Source organism: Peromyscus eremicus, chromosome 5 (assembly GCF_949786415.1).
Source record: "Peromyscus eremicus chromosome 5, PerEre_H2_v1, whole genome shotgun sequence".
NCBI classification, from domain to species: Eukaryota; Metazoa; Chordata; class Mammalia; order Rodentia; family Cricetidae; genus Peromyscus; species Peromyscus eremicus.
The window spans coordinates 19,000,433-19,017,641 of NC_081420.1; the positions used below are offsets into that span (position 1 = coordinate 19,000,433).

The following is a 17,209-nucleotide window of genomic DNA, read 5'->3' on the forward strand; positions in this document are numbered from 1 at the left end:
ACTGAGGGACCTGAGTTTGATTCCCAGGACCTAGAGTGGAAGGGAGAATGGACTCCTGAAAACTGTCCCCTGACCTAAATTAACAAAAATATTTTAAGCTGCAATTTTAGTCTTTATTACTCTGAAGTTGTAATTTGTGCTAAAAAGCAGGTGAGTCTATCTATCATAGATACAGTCATTTGGTGCCTACTCTGACAAGTTCCCTAGATTAACTTCAAAACCACCTTGAATTTGTAATTTAGATACAAAAAGGAAATGCAAAAGTAGTAATTCCTACTTATCAGCATTACAAATGTCTTAACACTCAACACAGAGGATTCTTTGCTGCTGATTGCAGGAAAGAAAGCACCCAGACACTCCATTCCTTGAAAAACACTTCCCCAAGCCTTCATATACAATGCCTGTCCAGAAAAACAAGCTGTTTGCCTGGCCATGGTGATGACATCTGTTCTTTGCAGGGATGGGATGACCTCCATGTACCAAGGGGAGGAAAGGACACTTTCTTACAATAGGTAACATGAAGGTGTTTATTTGTATTAAACAACTGTAAGCAAACACTGTTTGGCTGTGAGAGCTTTGCAAGTCAAAGATAATGGCCTTCCCTGGTAAACTGACTGTTCTTTATAATCATCATTATTTATACTCCCAGGAGGCTTTGCCTACTGCTCCGATAAATTCTGCAAAGAAATAATGACAACTTCAGCAAGTCTGCTGGAAGAAAAAAAAAAGGTTGGGGGAAAGGCTAGACGAGTAGAAAACTGTTTCATCCCAGTTTATGTCAGTTTGGGGATTGTCATACATCACTTAATTAGAGCAGGCAAAAGAAAAGGGGGAATTAAAAAAAAAAGAAAGACAGGCTTTAGTCAATAATTCCAAGTCAGACTCATATTTCCAACCAGTTTACCAACACCAAAAGGAAACCCATTTTATTAGAATAATTAGTTATGATTTATCTCAAGTACAATCAAAACGTGGCATTACGCTCTCTTACCTAAACAAAAGTTCCATATAGCATCATCATACTCTGCACGTCTAATTAAGAGTTCTGCACAACTAACTCACAAAAACTCATAATTAATAGTTGAGTTTTAGTTTTGTTTTGCTGGGGGGACAGGCGACGACAAGGTAAGGTAAATCTAAGAGAATGAGAAGCAAGTGTTCCCTGATTTCTTCAACCATGGGACTTGGGCCTACGGCTTAGATGTGCCCAGAGCCCAGACTCTGAACCAATCTCAAGCCAAACATGTTTTTTATTTAACAAGGTTTTATTTTCACTCTTGTCTGCCACCTTTCAGATTCCAACCTAGTTAAAACCACAGTGGTTTGGATTCTAACCGTAGTTTGAGATTACAATACAGAGTGATTATTTGAAAACGTTTTTAAAGACATAAAACACTGCATTACTAACACCAACCAAGCTAACAGGAGTTCAGAAGTTCATTATTAAATCCAGACCTTGCCTGGCCCCCTGCACTGGAGGATGGGGGTGGGCGGGTGCTAAACTGCACTGGCATTTAAATAGAAATCTGATCCCTGCCACTCAGGAGATAACCGTCACTAAGGACGGTTTCATGAATCTTTAAAATTCTTGCACATTAAAGTTCTGTCAGGGTATCAATACCACTACTACTGAGCAAAGTTTTTTGGTCAAAATTCAAAGCTACCCAGGTGTACTGGCTCATGCTTGTAAACCCAGACTCTGAAGGAGGCTTAGTGAAAGTTTGGAGGGCAGCCTGAGCTACATAATGAGTTTCAAACAGTCCTGAGCTGGTAAAGACCCTGTCTCAAAAAAATTATAACTGGGGCCAAGTGTGGTGGTACACTGTCTTTACTTCCAGCACTCAGAGGCAGGCAGACGGATGCAAGTTTGAGGCCAGCCTGTTCTACATAGTGAGTCCCAGGCCAGTTGTGGCTACACAGAGACCCTGTCACAAATTTTAAAAAGAATAAAAAATAAATTAAAAAAAAAAAAAAAAGCTGTTCAGTGCCAAACAATTGCTGGTTTGAGGGTAATTGTTTGTTCCTTGCCCATATTTTAATCTTGGATCATTTTTGTGTGTCAAAACTGCACTTTAGTCAGGTTGAGGATATTTGTTCCTGGGATGACAGCTCATTATGTTGTACATCCTTTTAAAGAGTATGTGTGACATGTAAGAGATATATAAAATTATACCATTTTGATAAAATATATCAAAAATAAAACTATCATTTTGATATGAAAGTATATCAAAAATAAAAGGCAAGAAAAATGAGTGTTATGCCATCCACCTACATTCCAAGTACTCAAGAGGGCAGGGGGAAAAGGATGGAGCATTCCAAAACAAACCTTAAGCTACAGAATAAAAAGGAAAAAGGAGCCGGGCGGCGGTGGCACACACCTTTAATCCCAGCACTAGAAAGGCAGAGCCAGGCGGATCTTTGTGAGTTTGAGGCCAGCCTGGTCTACAGAGCAAGATCCAGGAAAGGCACAAAGCTACACAGAGAAACCCTGTCTCAAAAAAAAAAAAAAAAAAAGGAAAAAGGAGGCTCTTTTAGTCTGTCACTGGGTAACAGTTGGGTAAAGGCAAATGCCACCAAGCCTAACAATCTAATTAAGTTCAATGCCCAGGTGGAAAAGCACACAGAAGGAGAACCAACTCCCAAAAGTTATCCTTTGACCTCCACCACTAATCTATGGCAGGTATACAAGCACCCATACAAATACACACACACACACACACACACACACACACACACACACACACACACACACACACGTCGTACGTAAAGAAAAGTGTAATTCAGCCAGATGTGGTACCATACACATTCAATACCTTGGTAAGCAGAGCCAGATGATCTCTAAATTCCAGGCCAGCCAGGTCTACACAGTGAGAGACCCAAGGTTTTTGAGGGGATTTTGTGTTTGTTTTTACCAACTTTTTAAGAAAAAAACTAATTAGAAACTCAAGTAAACAGCTGAAAAGTGAACAGACCCAAATGTTCAACAAAACCAGTGAAATAATGAGGACCACTAATAAGATGGTCTGTTCCTTCTACCAACACCCAGCATCCTTAACTGCACAGCAATTAACTGTTTTCATGATCCTTGCAATATTTAGGTACCAAATCCACAGTGCACTTGGCAGTAAGTGAGTGGCCTCAGCCAGGCACTGGTTTCACACACCTTTAATCCCAGCACTTGGGAGGTCAAGGGAGACAGATTCTGAGCAAGCTCCAGGACAGCCAGGGCTACACAGAGAAACTGTCTCAAAACACACACACACACACACACACACACACACACACACCTAGATAGATAGATAGATAGATAGATAGATAGATAGATAGATAGATAGATAGATAGATAGATAGATTAAACAGGCCTCATCTGATGGAGTCATGGAGCATATGTGAAGGGCCAAGCTGTGTGATGTCACAGCTCCATTGATGGCCAGGAAACATAACCAAAATCCTTCATTCAAGGCAGATGAAAAGCATGTGCTACTAATTTAACTAGGAGCCCAGACCATGACTCCTTATTAAATGCTTTCCATTCACATTGGCTCTTTCATCCTCCAACATCAAGACATCATTACAATCTGAAAATAGAACAAACAGAGCTTTAGTGCTTTGGGCAGTACAAGAATGGGATAGGAAGCAACTTGAGCAACTTGAGTTAAAAGATTCCACCCAAGAAAGCAAAGTTCATCCAAAGCCTTTTTTTTTTTTTTTTTGGAATAGAGTTTCTGTGTAGCTTTGGCTGTCCTGGAACTCCACCTGCCTCTGCCTCCCTGGGATTAAAAACTCAGCACCATGGTTGGCTCACACAAAAAAGAAATGTTGCTTCTTTGACACTCTATCTCAACCTCACAAACACCATGGGAGAGCGAAAAATTCAATCAATCCCAGAATTTTCCCATTACTTAAGAAGGAAAAGGCAAGCCTTGATGAGAAAGACAAATGCTAAGTAGCCACATTAATTTCCACTCTCTTCCTCAAACAACTAGAACATGCTGTAATGGTGGGAGATGACCCAGAAACACCTTTTCTTCCACCTTGAATTTGGAGAGTTGCACCCTACAGACTTGTAGGACTTGGATTAACACTGTCTAGATGTTAAAACTTTTCCTTTGTTAGTTAGCCTTTCCTTTTCCTCTGAGAAGGAGGCTCTTTCTCCCTACTGTAAAGTCAGAAGTAAAGCAATCTGCCAAGGTCACCATCATGTAAACATAGCCAAGAAAGATCTTCACCTTCGATCTGACTCCAAACCTTTGATCTGACTCTAAAGCTAGTGCTCTTTTCCTCTCTTTCTAGTGGTTTACATCCTTGCTCCCTAGTGAACTATAGATTCTCTCAATGAGAGCAAACACAGTAAACACAGTTAAATTGATCAAGCTCTGAAGCTCACTCAGCCCCAAGAATGGTACAACAAGGCCACCCTACAAACTGCACTGAAATCACAAGTACAAACAATATGATTCCAAGTCATTTTAATACTTAAATATCTCCCATGTATTCACAAATGAAAGAACCTCAAACACTCAAAATGTACTATTATACAAGCTCTCTCTTCCCTTCAGTACTAAATAAAGCCCTTTCTGTCTAATAACACATTGTGCTCTTAAGAGTAATTTTGTGTTACAATGCTTTCACATTTCTTAACTTAGTCCTAAATGCTGAGAAAGGACAAGAAAAGAAAATAGAAACTTAAGTAAAATAAAACTCAACTGACAACTACAACTTACAAGTGTCTTTTTAAAGGCCAAAAAACAAATTGGATGGCCTTAACATGCACCATGCATTAAAACATAAATTAGCACAGCCCCTCCCCAGAAGACAATATGGTACAGTTCTGAGTCAGTGCAAATGATACATACAAAGCAGGCTACAAAACATCATTTTTTAAACAGCCCTAAACCTGTGGAAAAGCCAAAGAGGCAATGGGTCAAGTGAAACCTATGTCAATGGCATGCCTAGAGCCATTTTAAAAAACAAAAACACTGTATTGATAACTGGGATAATATATAAATGTAAAAAAACACATGAATGAGGGAACACATCTACAAATGGAAGAATATCCGGTATGCAATTTCAGTAATTTTATCTTTGAGTACTTGTCTGATTGAAATGATTTCATATGAAGCAGAAAAGCCATTTTTCAAGGGAAAAAAAACGCTACTGGCTTATAATTAGCTATGGGGATTACATATGAATTTTTATTTTTCCATGAAAATGAATCAATTACTTCAGCTACAATGGATGACTAAGAATGCACCTGGCTGGAAGTGTCACTATGACCTGTTCAAAGGCAACAGAAGAGGCCTTAACTCACAAGTGCTGGATTTCATGCCCAGCTGTCCAACAAAGTGTGAGTCTAGGCAGCTTCCCAGCTTTAAAATAAGGAGTCTGAAATTCTCATTAGTGAACTCCATTTTTTTCCACTAGAACCATACTAATTCCCTCCCAATGATATTGAAAATATTCCACCATTAACTTTAATTCAAGAATTCTCGAAGCTGGAGAGATGGCTCAGCAGTTAGGAGCACTGACAGCTCTTCCAGAGGACCTGTGTTCAATTCCCAGCACCCACATAGCAGCTTACAAATGTCTGTAACTCCAAGATCTGACACCCTCACATAGACATACATGCAGGCAAAATATCAATGCAAATAAGAACAAATGATTTAAAAAAAAAAATTCTCTGGGTTCTGTGCAGTGTTAGCTCACACCTTTATTTAATCCCAGGCAGAAGCAGAAGCAAGTTTGTCTCTGTAAGTTTGAGGCCAGCCTGGTCTACACAGAGCAAGTTCCAGGACAGTCAGGACTACACAGAGAAACCCTGTCTCAAAATAAACCAAGAGTTCTCTGAGTACTAACTTTACGCTGGTCCACAGACTTATCCACAATCACCTACAAAACTCAGACCCTAACAGACACACAAAGAAGTACTCCTTTGCACCTAGAAGTAAGGGGTGCTATACATAAGTAAGGAAAGACTAAGAGCGAGAGTCTGTCTGTTGTGGATGCAATATGGCAGTCTAGCCATGAGGTCCATGAGGAGTATAGTGGAGTCCTCAGAAAATCCACCTGCCTGAGCAGATACAAACTTGCAAAGTTAGAGGCTAGGCTTGGCTAAATCCAGGAGTGTGTATAGTGGATGGGGGCAGGTAAGTGGGTTTTTATTCTATACTGAAGACAAACTCGGTTGCAGGAGACCATAAGTAGCCACTGAAAGATCATGATCAGATTTTCAGTTTCAAGGAATATATCCTTCAAGTTTTACTTTTAAACATGTTTGTGAGGACAGATTAGGTGCTGCTCTAATCTTAATTCTCAATGTATCCTTTCTAATTGTCATGTTTCCTGATTCAATAGACATTCAACAAGCAAGTGGAGATGATTACATCACCTCCTAATCTTTAAAGCCTTGCTCTAAATATACTGTTCGGCTCTGAATTTACTAGATTTATTTATTTCTGAGTCAGCTAGGAAGGCGGCTGGCAGGCCTGATGTCTCCAAGTTGGTGATTTCCAACTGTGTAATAATACCTTGAGCATTTGTGCAGCAGTATGCAGTTTACAAAGTGCTTTCACATCAAAAATCTCCCTGGCTCTCACAGCCTATAAGGTATACTCAACAATGTTGCAGATAAGGAAGGAACTTAGCCATGTTGTACAGTTTGTCCAGGGTCACACAACCAAGTTTAATCAGAGCTGGAACTAACTTGTCCATTATCTAAGTGCTCTATATAGTCAAAGCAGACGTGTCCAAATTGAAGACCCTTCATGACTGAAGCTCATGTACTAGTAATGACAACTCACATACAAGAAGCAAACTCCCTGCTGCCTAACACAATGAGCATTCATTCTGCCTTTCTGCAAACCTATGGAAGGACAAATGCAAGAAACACATGATCAGTACTAATCCCTTCTCATTTCCTCCTGGCACCTGGTGTAATAGTTGGCAGAAATGAGAACCAAAAGAGTCAACCACTGAAGATCTCTCAAAAATGTTGATTAGAACATAATAGAGAAAGAACCAGTCAGATTGTAAGAACGTAGTTAAGACAGATGCCAAAAGGCTTCCTAGATTCTCTGGCCAATTCAGTCATCAGAAATACAGAAATAAATGCCTGTGCTATCCCAGGAGGTCAGAGAGTCATCTCTTGGACTGACAACAATACTCAGAATCCGTCAATTTCACGGTTCCCTATTTACACCACCCAACCTCCAAAAAAAATGAAGGGAAAAAAATCCCTGTGCATATTCAACAACAGTGTACATGAAATGAAGTAAGTGCCCTACCTGGTGTCTTAAGAGTTATCATTGTTCTGATGAAACAGGAACTCAAGCAGGGCAGTAACTGATGCAGAGACCAAGGAGGAGTACACTACTTACTGGCTTACTCTTCATAGCTTGTTTAGCCTGCTTTCTTGTAGAACCCAGAACCACCAGCACAGGGGTAGCTCCAACCACTATGGGCTGCCCCCTCCCCAAAATCAGAAAACACCCTTGCAGTTTTGCCTATAGCCTGATCTTATGGGGGCATTTTCTCAGTTGAGGTTCCCTCCTCTCAGATGACTCTCGCTTGTGTCAAGATGACCTAAAACTAGTCAGCACACCTGGAGTGTGGAGTAATACCACCTGTAATCAATCCCCCAGCCCTATGGTTGGGGCAGAACCTTCAGGATCACAAACTCAAGGTCAAAAGAACTCTACTGTAGGGTTCTTCTCTAATGCAGTCTGTCAGACATCCTTATGACTTCAGTGATTACATATAATATTCCTATTACTCAAGATGTCTCATTAACACAGCTGGACAGTTTCTGTTTCATGGATGGACCACTGGTGTGGACCAAGGACCATTTCCTCCAGACCATGGTCTCCAAACAGCAAAGCCAGGAGCAACAGTCCAAGTGCAAGAAAAGGAACCAAAGGTGTTTTGTGACAGCCCTGAGACAGAAAAGTAGTTTCTGGAAGCCTGGAGAACTGCTGCCCATGATGGCCCTCGGGTACACCCACAAGTGTGGGTGATAGTCACAAAACTACGGAGCTTCAACAAACAGTCCTATCTAGGATCTTCCAATGAAGACTCTGACAAACAAGGGGACAAGAGAGTAGCTCCACCATGTGCCATAAGAAACCATCAAGCATAAGCATGCTGCAGACTAGCACACACCTTGCTCTCAGAAGCCGACAGGAACCTTTTATGACCTGTTCTCCCCTTCAGGGTAGTGATGATCAATCATTTGGCATCTATTTCATCTGAGCCAAAAAACACAGGAAAACATACAGCTGTAAACTATATGAATAATGTTTTGGCATTAATATTCTCTTCTGTAAAATGGCCTCAAAAGCCCCTTTTTTCACGTGACCTTGCTATGTAAACTATGTGGGTGGCTACTTCAGACTTGACTGGATCTTCGATTCATAATGCTTTCAAGAACAGTAGGTATTGTATGGCTGTCTAAAAGTATTTTCTAAATCGGTAAAATGGCTCAGCAGGTAAAGGCATTTTTTGCCTCCACCTGATTTCAATTCCCCAGGACCCACATGGAAATAACATACCTCTGCAAGTTGTCCTCTGACCGCTACATATGCCATGGCGAGGGCATGTGTACACAAGCACACAGGCAGAGACATATACATATACATAGATACACCCAACATACAAATATTTATTTAAGGGGGAGCAGGAGTACTGGAAGTAGGCAAATCTATGGCACCAGAAGCAAAACAGTAAGTAGTCACTTCCTGAAGAAGTCAGCTGCAATTTTTATAGTTTTATAATAAATCCTGAACTAAACATTAAGACATTTAGTTTTACTAAAAGCCATGTCTGTTAGCCAGGCGGTGGTGGCGCACGCCTTTAATCCCAGCACTCGGGAGGCAGAGACAGGTGGATCTCTGTGAGTTCGAGGCCAGCCTGGGCTACCAAGTGAGTTCCAGGAAAGGCGCAAAGCTACACAGAGAAACCCTGTCTCGAAAAACCCAAAAAAAAAAAAAAAAAAAGCCATGTCTGTAATGCCAGAACTTAGAATCACAGAAGACCATTAGTTTGAGGCCAGTACGAACTGCAGAATGAGACCTTGACTCAAAAGTAAATTAAAAGCATGCATATGCACTTAAGGATTTGAAATGAAAAAGATCTTCGGTGATATCTTGCAGGACAGACAGTAAAGTTGCTATATATGACACAAGTTTTTGACCAATAAGATGATTCAGTGGGTAAAGGCACTTGTTATCAAACACCAGACACACACAGAGACAGAGAGAATGTAAAATTTAAAAAAAAAAACCTTTTAGCTGAGTATAATAAATAGTGGGTGCCTATAACTCCAGCACTTGGAAAGCAGAAGCAGGAGGATCAAGGGTTCAAGGTCATCTTTTACTACACAGTCTCATGTAGCTTAAGCTGGCCTAACTATACTATCAAAAAGAAAAAAGTTATAAAATAAGTGATGTGATGATGAAAATATGAATAAAATATACTTTTAGCTACTGAACTTTTTCTTTTATTGAGACAGTTTGTCACTCTATAGCCCATGCTACCCTTGAAATCACAACAATCCTGTTTCACCCTCCCAAGGCTGGGATCTGTTATCTTTCCATCCAAGTACAGTCTTATTTCTGAGTACACATTTTTCTTTCAGACTTGCTCCACATGTTTTGTTTAAGGAGAATATCAAGTTAAAAGGGAGTGACCTGGAGGCTAGAGGTATAACTTAGTCCACCACACCACCACCACCACCAAGGAGGAAGGACTTGCAATGCAGTGTTTATGAAGAATCCACAAAATCTCAAGTGTCCAGCCTACATCTAATTTAACATCCTTTTTCTTTTAGCACTTTTATCATGTCTCCTCCAAAGCATTCAACTTAAAGTTGAACCAACTGTTTTCACAGTCATTTCAAGGTTTACATAAGACTTAATTGTAATTACAAGTATAAGCTCAACTGGAATAACCAGATTTGGGAACAAACAACCGACACTTGGCAAGACTTCTGGATAGAAGCCAAAGAGGACAGAAGCACACCCCATAGCTGCCCACTGGGCAGAAGCTTCAGGTTAATAACCAGAATGTTCTGCACCTATGGGCAAGGAGACTAGGTAGGTAGAGGTTAGTTAGAATTGACACAAGAATGTTTGGGGAGACTTGAGCCAGTAATCAGTAGGATTTGAACACTGTACCCAAAATGTTAATTTAAATGGCCAATGCTGCCGGGCAGTGGTGGGGCATGCCTTTAATCCCAGCACTCGGGAGTTGAGTTCGAGGCCAGCCTGGTCTAGAGATCCAGGAAAGGCGCAAAGCTACACAGAGAAACCCTGTCTCAAAAAACAAACAAACAAAAAAAAAAAAATGGGCAAAGCTTAATTCTGAAAAAAAATAAGAACCCAATTTTGGCTTTTTGAACAAAGCTTATTATTCATTTTAAATTTACACACTATGAACCTGACTGTATTGCTTCTGTATTATCTGTATACTACACCTACAGTGACAGTTTGTAAAGATGCTTCTGCTTGGAACTAGGATTTTGTTTGGTGTCATGGCTTTCCTAGCATGTGTAAGGCCCTAAAAGTTCCACCCCAAACTCTGCAAAAATCAAACAAACCACCTCCACCCTAGACTCCTTGGGAAAGGGAAGGATTTTCAACCACTAGAAACAAAGAAAAAGCAGTATGAATTAGAGAAAAGGGAATACAAGGCAACTGAATAACTTCAGTTCTTCCCCCACAGCTGTAAAGTATCACAATGATTGTTCAACAAAGGAAAAGCAAGCAAGCTGATTTTTTTTTTTTTTTTTTTTTTTTTTTTTTTTTTAAGACAGGGCCTCACTATCTCTGGCTGGCCTGGAACTTGCTGTGTAGACCAGGATGGCCTCAAACGAAGAGATACGCACGGGTCTCTCTGCCTCCCCAGTGCTGGGGGGTTAAAGGTGTGTACCAACCATGCCAGGCAATCATGACTTTGAACTTTTTAGTGCTGGAGATCATCCCCCCACTCACCCACCACCCCCACCCCTACCCACGGTGACTTTAGCCATGCTAAGCAAACACTCCAGCACTGAACTAAACACCTCTGCCCTAGTATACTTTTCTATTGTTTGATTTTACTTTGCAACTATAAACTGTAGTAAAACTCAGTTTCCAAACCTTATGAAGCAACCTCTCTCACTTTCTGGGGTCATGGGGTGGTCTGGGTTATGTATTTTCCCAAGTATATTCCCAGGGGCTGGGCGGTGGTGGCGAACACCTTTAATCCCAGCATTCGGGAGGCAGAGCCAGGCGGATCTCTGTGAGTTCAAGGCCAGCCTGGTCTACTGAGCGAGATGCAGGACAGGCACCAAAACTAGAGAAGCCCTGTCTTGAAAAACCAAAAAAAAAAAAAAAAAAAAATAGTATATTCCCAGCTGCTGGCCTCACACTTGCTAGGTAGCAGAGAATTTCCTTGATTCCTGATCCTCCTGCTTAAACCTCCTGATTACAGGTACCACTAGGTCATTTTCTCGGCAATGAGTAAATGCTAGGGAAGCATTCTACCAACTGAGCCATATTGGTGGCAGGGGATCTTTGAGACAGTTTTTTATGTAGCCCAGAAAGGCTTATGGACACAGACTGGAATTACAGGCATTTGGAAAACTAGACCCTTAAAACATACAGGCTGGGGGCGCGGGGAGGGCCGGTGAAATGGCTCCTCCACAGGGTAAAGGTAAATGTGTCTTCCAAACAAGCCTTAAGATCTGAATTCAATGATAAAAGAAATGATGCAGAAGACAGAAAATGCACACCGAGCAAACATGCAACTGTTTTATTGACCAAGTGAATTTGGGCTCTGGAAGGCAACCTTTTCCAGGTATTTAAGGTACTGTATTGGGAGTCGTGCCTGATATAATTAAGACAGGATTATATTTCAATTTATGAGGTTCTCAAGGATGTCATTTAATAAGAAATGCAACATTCATTTCTCCCAAAGCCTTCCATCTACAATCACACTCTCAAACTCTTTGCTAAGGCAATAAACTAGGTGGAAGACATCTAAAGCTTTTGAGACCAATTGTAGGAAGCATGCTGCCTTCCACCAGCTTAAGTAATAACGCCACCTTCTATATAAAGCAGCACACTGTTTTACATCTTCCACCCACATAATCTCAATGATTTAGTCAAGTGACAAAAGCAGTTATGACATTTTCCATTTTACAGTAAAGTGAAGATTCACACCATGAACCATTTGTTCTCCTGTTAAGATCCAGTGGCTCTTGAGACTCAAGAGTCCTGTGCTCTTTGGATACAGTCCTTCAGTCTCCAGAGCTCCCGGGATACAGTAGGTGAGCAGACGAACAGCACAGCCAAGAGGACAGCCTTTCCCCCAATGACAGTGAAAAGCTTCCAAAAAGACCAACAGCTGAGCAGCATCAGCATCCCCCTTCAAAGGTAACATGCCACCTCCTGCAATGGCATCCCTCAACACGACAAAGTAACCAAATTCTCACTCAACTCCATCCACACACGAAGTAAAGCTCTCCTAAACGCAGTTTCCTTGGTTTTCATTACCACGAGCCTGACTGAGTGGGAGGCTACACTAATAATGTCACACCATCAAAAGACTTGGAACTGAGGAGTGACGATACTCCTGCGTTCAGAAGGCCCCTCCTCCGTGCTCTCCAGCCCATTAGTAGTATAAGAACAAGGTTCAAGGGCACTCGGTGAGGGGTAAACGGCTTCCCGATGCTCACCTGGTGGGACCTGGAACAACCTCAACGCGGAAGGTCAAGGTTTGTCGCACCCTTCACAGCCCCTTCCTCCTCCCACGCCCCGCTCCAGCAGCTCCCACTCAGGCCCCGCCTGGAACCTTCCGCCCGACTTTTGACATCACGGAGGAGGGGAAGGTTCCAGCGGGCCGTCCCTTTGTGACGTCACAATGACAACAGACCGCGGCTGCTTGTGATGGGGGGCGGAGGGGGGCCAGAACCACTAGGGGCAAGGGGCGGAGAGGGGGCGGGGTACATAGGCGCACGGTAGGGGAAGGCCGCGGGGCGGGGAGGGGGCGCGCTGACGTCTTGCCTGCTTAACCTGTTGCTCTCGAGACTGAGCCGGAGCCCGCGGGGCAGGGCGGCATGGAGACGCCAGAGTCGCCAAGCTTAGCCTAGCGCGCGGCGGGGGGCGCCCGAGGCAGCCTCCCCTCCGCCGCACTCACCCAGCCCGACCCGCCCCGGGTCTGCACGCCGCGAGCCCCACCCACCCGCCCGGCCGGAGCATAGCCCAGAGTCTGCCCCCTACAGGCCGCCCGCGAGCCTGCCGCCACGGCCCCGGCCCCGGCCCAGCCCGCCGCGGGCCCCGCTCACCCTCCCTGCCCGCTGGGTCCGGAGCTCGGCTTGAGCACCGACTCGGCTCCCGCAGCTGTGACTCGTGCTCTGCCTCGCGCGGCCACCGCCGGCCACATCGGCTTGCGGCCGGACGCCGGGACTCGACAGGATCCGCTGGCCACCAGCAACAACAAAAAAGCCTACCCCACAGTGCTCTCTAACTTATCGAGGTCCGGGATAGGGTGGAGGGTTCTTGTCCAAGTTCTAACCCATCTCCTTTGTGGTACAACAGCAACAGACATGTTCTGAGAAGGCGTTCACTCTCCAAGGCAAGGCTCTGCCCATGCAGTTTCTACACGCCGAGTTTAAACTAGTCCTTAGCGCTCTACCCAGCCCTCTGCAATGCGGATGTATTTTAATTCTTAAATTCCTTATGGAGCAGCTTCGTAAACTGAGCTTCATTATTTAATCTCGCGTTTCTTTCATAGTTAAGTTTACATGTCTAGATTAGAATCAGCTCTCCGGAAGAGGAATTGAGGTTTTCCATTAAATATAATTTTTAAAGAGCCACTACCCCAAAGGTCATCTCCCATTATATACTCCACACATCAGAAGGGAAAATATAACACCAAATTATCGACTCTAGTTATATAAAACTTTCTTATACGATCGCATTGTTCTTTATGCATCTTCAAGGGCCTTTTTTCTGGGGGGGAAAAAATGAGTTCTTTGCTCTAAGCATATGCAGCTAACCACCGGATCACTCGAGTGCATATTTGGTTAATCCCCTGGTTCCCCTCTTTGCTCCCTCCCCCCCAAACTTACAACAACAACAAAAAACCCACTACACAAAACAAAAACACTCCCTATGTCAAGCAAAACGTTGCTATATACTATCACAAAACAAATTTAACTATTACAACCTAATTTCAGGACCCCAGTTAACAAGGATAAATTATTTGTAGTAACATGCATTCACTCACACACACACACACACGTTTAAAAAACGTTAGGTATATTTTCCCCCTAAAACTAGAAACCATGAATTGTTCTTAAACAAAACCAAAATCAGCCTCATTATTAAAGTCAATACCAATAAATGCACAGTCCCTGTAACATAATTCTCAACTGGATTATGTCGCAAACTAGGTAAGCCAAAACGACCACATATATTAAATGATGTGCCAGTGCAAGATCGCCATAATCGGACCCTGGATTGCAACTTAAAGGACTTCCAACATACATACCTTTAACGATTTTCCAAATAACACCAATAACAGGCTCATTTGTATGCAAAGTGCAGTATGGGGCCAAATTCGCTCGAGATAGCAGTTTAGTTATATTACCGCAGGCCCCCACAAACATAACCCCAAGCTCCACCTAAATCACTTGCCTTTCATCTAAAACTACATTAATGTTGTGTCATTCGAGGTCAATTTATTCACTTGAGGTATCTACACCAGTCTGTTTTCTCAACCAAACTAGGCAGACACGACTTTGCCTGAAAAGCCCTTTCGGAAAAGAAAGAAACAGCCTTATCGGACGCTATGTTTAAAACCCTTGAGCTGCAGAATTATCTATAAACTTGACATTCGCAACCATTGCTTCAAACTGCAAGCCAAAGGATGTGTTGTTAGGAGCACTTACGTATTTCTTCTGGATGATATTCCTCTTGGGTCTTTCCTTGCTCATTCTGAGATCCAAATGGTGATTGCAAAAGGGGACAATTGCTTCATGAATTTAAAGCCGTCAGAAATTTGCAAAAAAAATATCCTGGTGGTTTTTATTGTTGGTGGTGGTTGATCTTGTAATCCGACTTTTCTTCCTCTTCCCCCAAAGCCAGATTCGCCTTGAAATAAATCCAAAATTGAGAAGGATAAAAGAAAAAAAAAAATAGAGCCAAAGACGAACGAAGCAAACAAGAAAAATTCACTTTAGTAAAACACTCATAATGGAAAATTTCCCCCGAAACACACAACACAGAGACACAAAAAAAAGAAAAAAAAAAAAAACCGACGCCCTTCACTCCCCCCCTTTTTCTTCCAAAAACTACATCAGCGAAACGTGAAGGTCCTTAGTGTCTGATCTGTAGTTACATCTTGGAAAAAGAAAAAGGAAAGATAAATTTAAAATGTTGGAAGTCACGTTTGTGCTGCAGCAGCAGTGCGAGCAGAAGAGTCAACTCCAGCGGCGGCGGCGGCGGCAGCACCACAGCGGAGGGCTCGCCGAGTCTCTTTTTTCCAAGCCCCCTAACCAATGAGAGAGAGGCTAGCCAGCCCAACTTTAAATGGACTCTGCTTTTATACAAGTTAGGGCTCCTCGGCTAATTCCCCACCGCTCGCCAGCCGAAAACTCCCACAGCTGAGCCACCGCACGCTTGCTCACCCTTTGCCCACCAGCCCTGGCCCAGCGCAGCAGACTCCCGCAGCCCCGTCGACCAGAGCCGGGAGAGGCCTCAGCGAATGCTTCGCGGGCCGCCCGTCAGCCGCCTCTCCCACTCCGACCCCGGGCAAGGAATTGAGAGAGGCTCCCTAAGCTCAATGCATGGCACGCTCGGTCGCTCCACCTCAGCCCCTTCCCCCTCCTCCCCCCGCAGTCCGCTCACCCCACGGCAGCCACATGCAAACCCTCGCCACTGCCCTCACGTCTACCTGCAGCCGGGCAGCTGGGCAGCAGTGCCCCAGGACGCCCGGCCCGGGGGAGAGCCGCCTATTCCCGGGGCACCTTAGAATAGTCCCCTTGATCTTCTGGAAGTTGTAGTCCCTTGACTACAAAATGGCTATGGCCACGGGAGCGAGGAACTACAATTCCCAGCGTGCTCCGCACCGCCTGTCACTCAACTCCCTTCCCTGAGCTCGCTCGCTCGCTCGCTCTCTCTCTCTCCCTCTCTCTCTCCCTCTCTCCCCCTCCCCCTTCGCCGGCCCTGCCAACAAACGCTGGGACGTGTCCCGCGTGCGACACCACTAGAGGCTGGCTCGGGATTGGCCCGCAGAGCGTGTGGCCCGCGAGCGAGGAACTCCACACGCCGGCCCGCCCCCCGGTCCCCTCCCCGCGGGCGGCCGGCCAGGCCCCGCGCGCCGCGCCCCGCCCCCACCCGGGCCGCGAACCGCCTGTGGAATCGAGGAATCGCGCACGCGCGCGCCGCGGGCCCGCGAAGGCGGGGAGGGGGGGGGGGAGAAAGCCGCCAGGCTTCCCCGAGGAAGGCCTCGGAGCGTGGCGGCGCGGGGGGCGGTGTCAGCGAGGGCTTGGAGCGGGTCCTAAGCAAAACTGGGCCACGCACCAAGAGGAGGAATCCTCGGCGCGAACTCGCTGATCGGCGGCGCCTGCTGCCTCTTGCCGTGGCAGGCGGTGTCACCTCAGGACAGCGCCTCGCGCCCGTGTGCCGGGCGAGCGGCGCGCGGCCCGGGGTGGTCCGAGGTCACGGCGACGCCGGCGGCCCGTGGCCACACGCGACCCCACGCGCGAGGCGGGCGGGGAGGGCCGCCTCCCGGCTGGGCACGCGGCCCCCGCGGTCCGTCAGCCCGCGAGCCTCCGCCCGGCGCGACGCTAGGCCGTGGCCCGGGGCTCGGAGGTGCAGCCCCGGCTGTCTGGGAAGACGGTTGAGGGGGTCCTCCCCGTCGGGACGAGGGCTGTCCGCGAGTGGGACCGAAACGCTGAGGTCAGAAAAACCAAAAAAAAAAAAAAAACAACCCCAGCGGACTCTGGAGCCCGACGCACACAGGCGCAGGCCGTGAGGAAGCGTCTCGAACACCAGAGTGCCCGAAATCCCAACGGTCCGTGCCCCACAGCCTCACCTGCCCCGGCCCCGGCCCCGGCCCAGGCTCGGCAGTCGCTCAGATCAATGGATCGCAGGCCCTGCTGTCGCTCTCTGGGGCATTCGCACTCGCAGTAACTTTAGCGAGTCTCCCGGCGTCTGCGTTCGTTTCC

The 17,209-nt window shown here is 45.2% G+C and overlaps 1 protein-coding gene across 3 annotated transcripts in view; it reads right to left on the bottom strand.

Moving 5' to 3' along the window:
- The window catches only part of Jarid2 (jumonji and AT-rich interaction domain containing 2), a 186,656-nt gene extending 169,975 nt beyond the window's left edge, over positions 1-16,681 (bottom strand). Inside the window, exons 1-2 of one of the 3 annotated variants that reach the window (XM_059263106.1) lie at positions 16,563-16,681; positions 14,930-15,131 (exon numbers count right to left, since the gene is read on the bottom strand). In XM_059263106.1, coding sequence (XP_059119089.1) covers positions 14,930-14,974 — 45 coding nt within the window. In that variant the 5' untranslated portion in view covers positions 14,975-15,131; positions 16,563-16,681. Of the gene's footprint in view, positions 1-14,929; positions 15,550-15,933; positions 16,170-16,562 lie in introns of those variants that run through there. The other 2 variants (XM_059263105.1, XM_059263107.1) reach the window with 2 other exon arrangements.
- Positions 16,682-17,209: the final 528 nt, after the last annotated feature.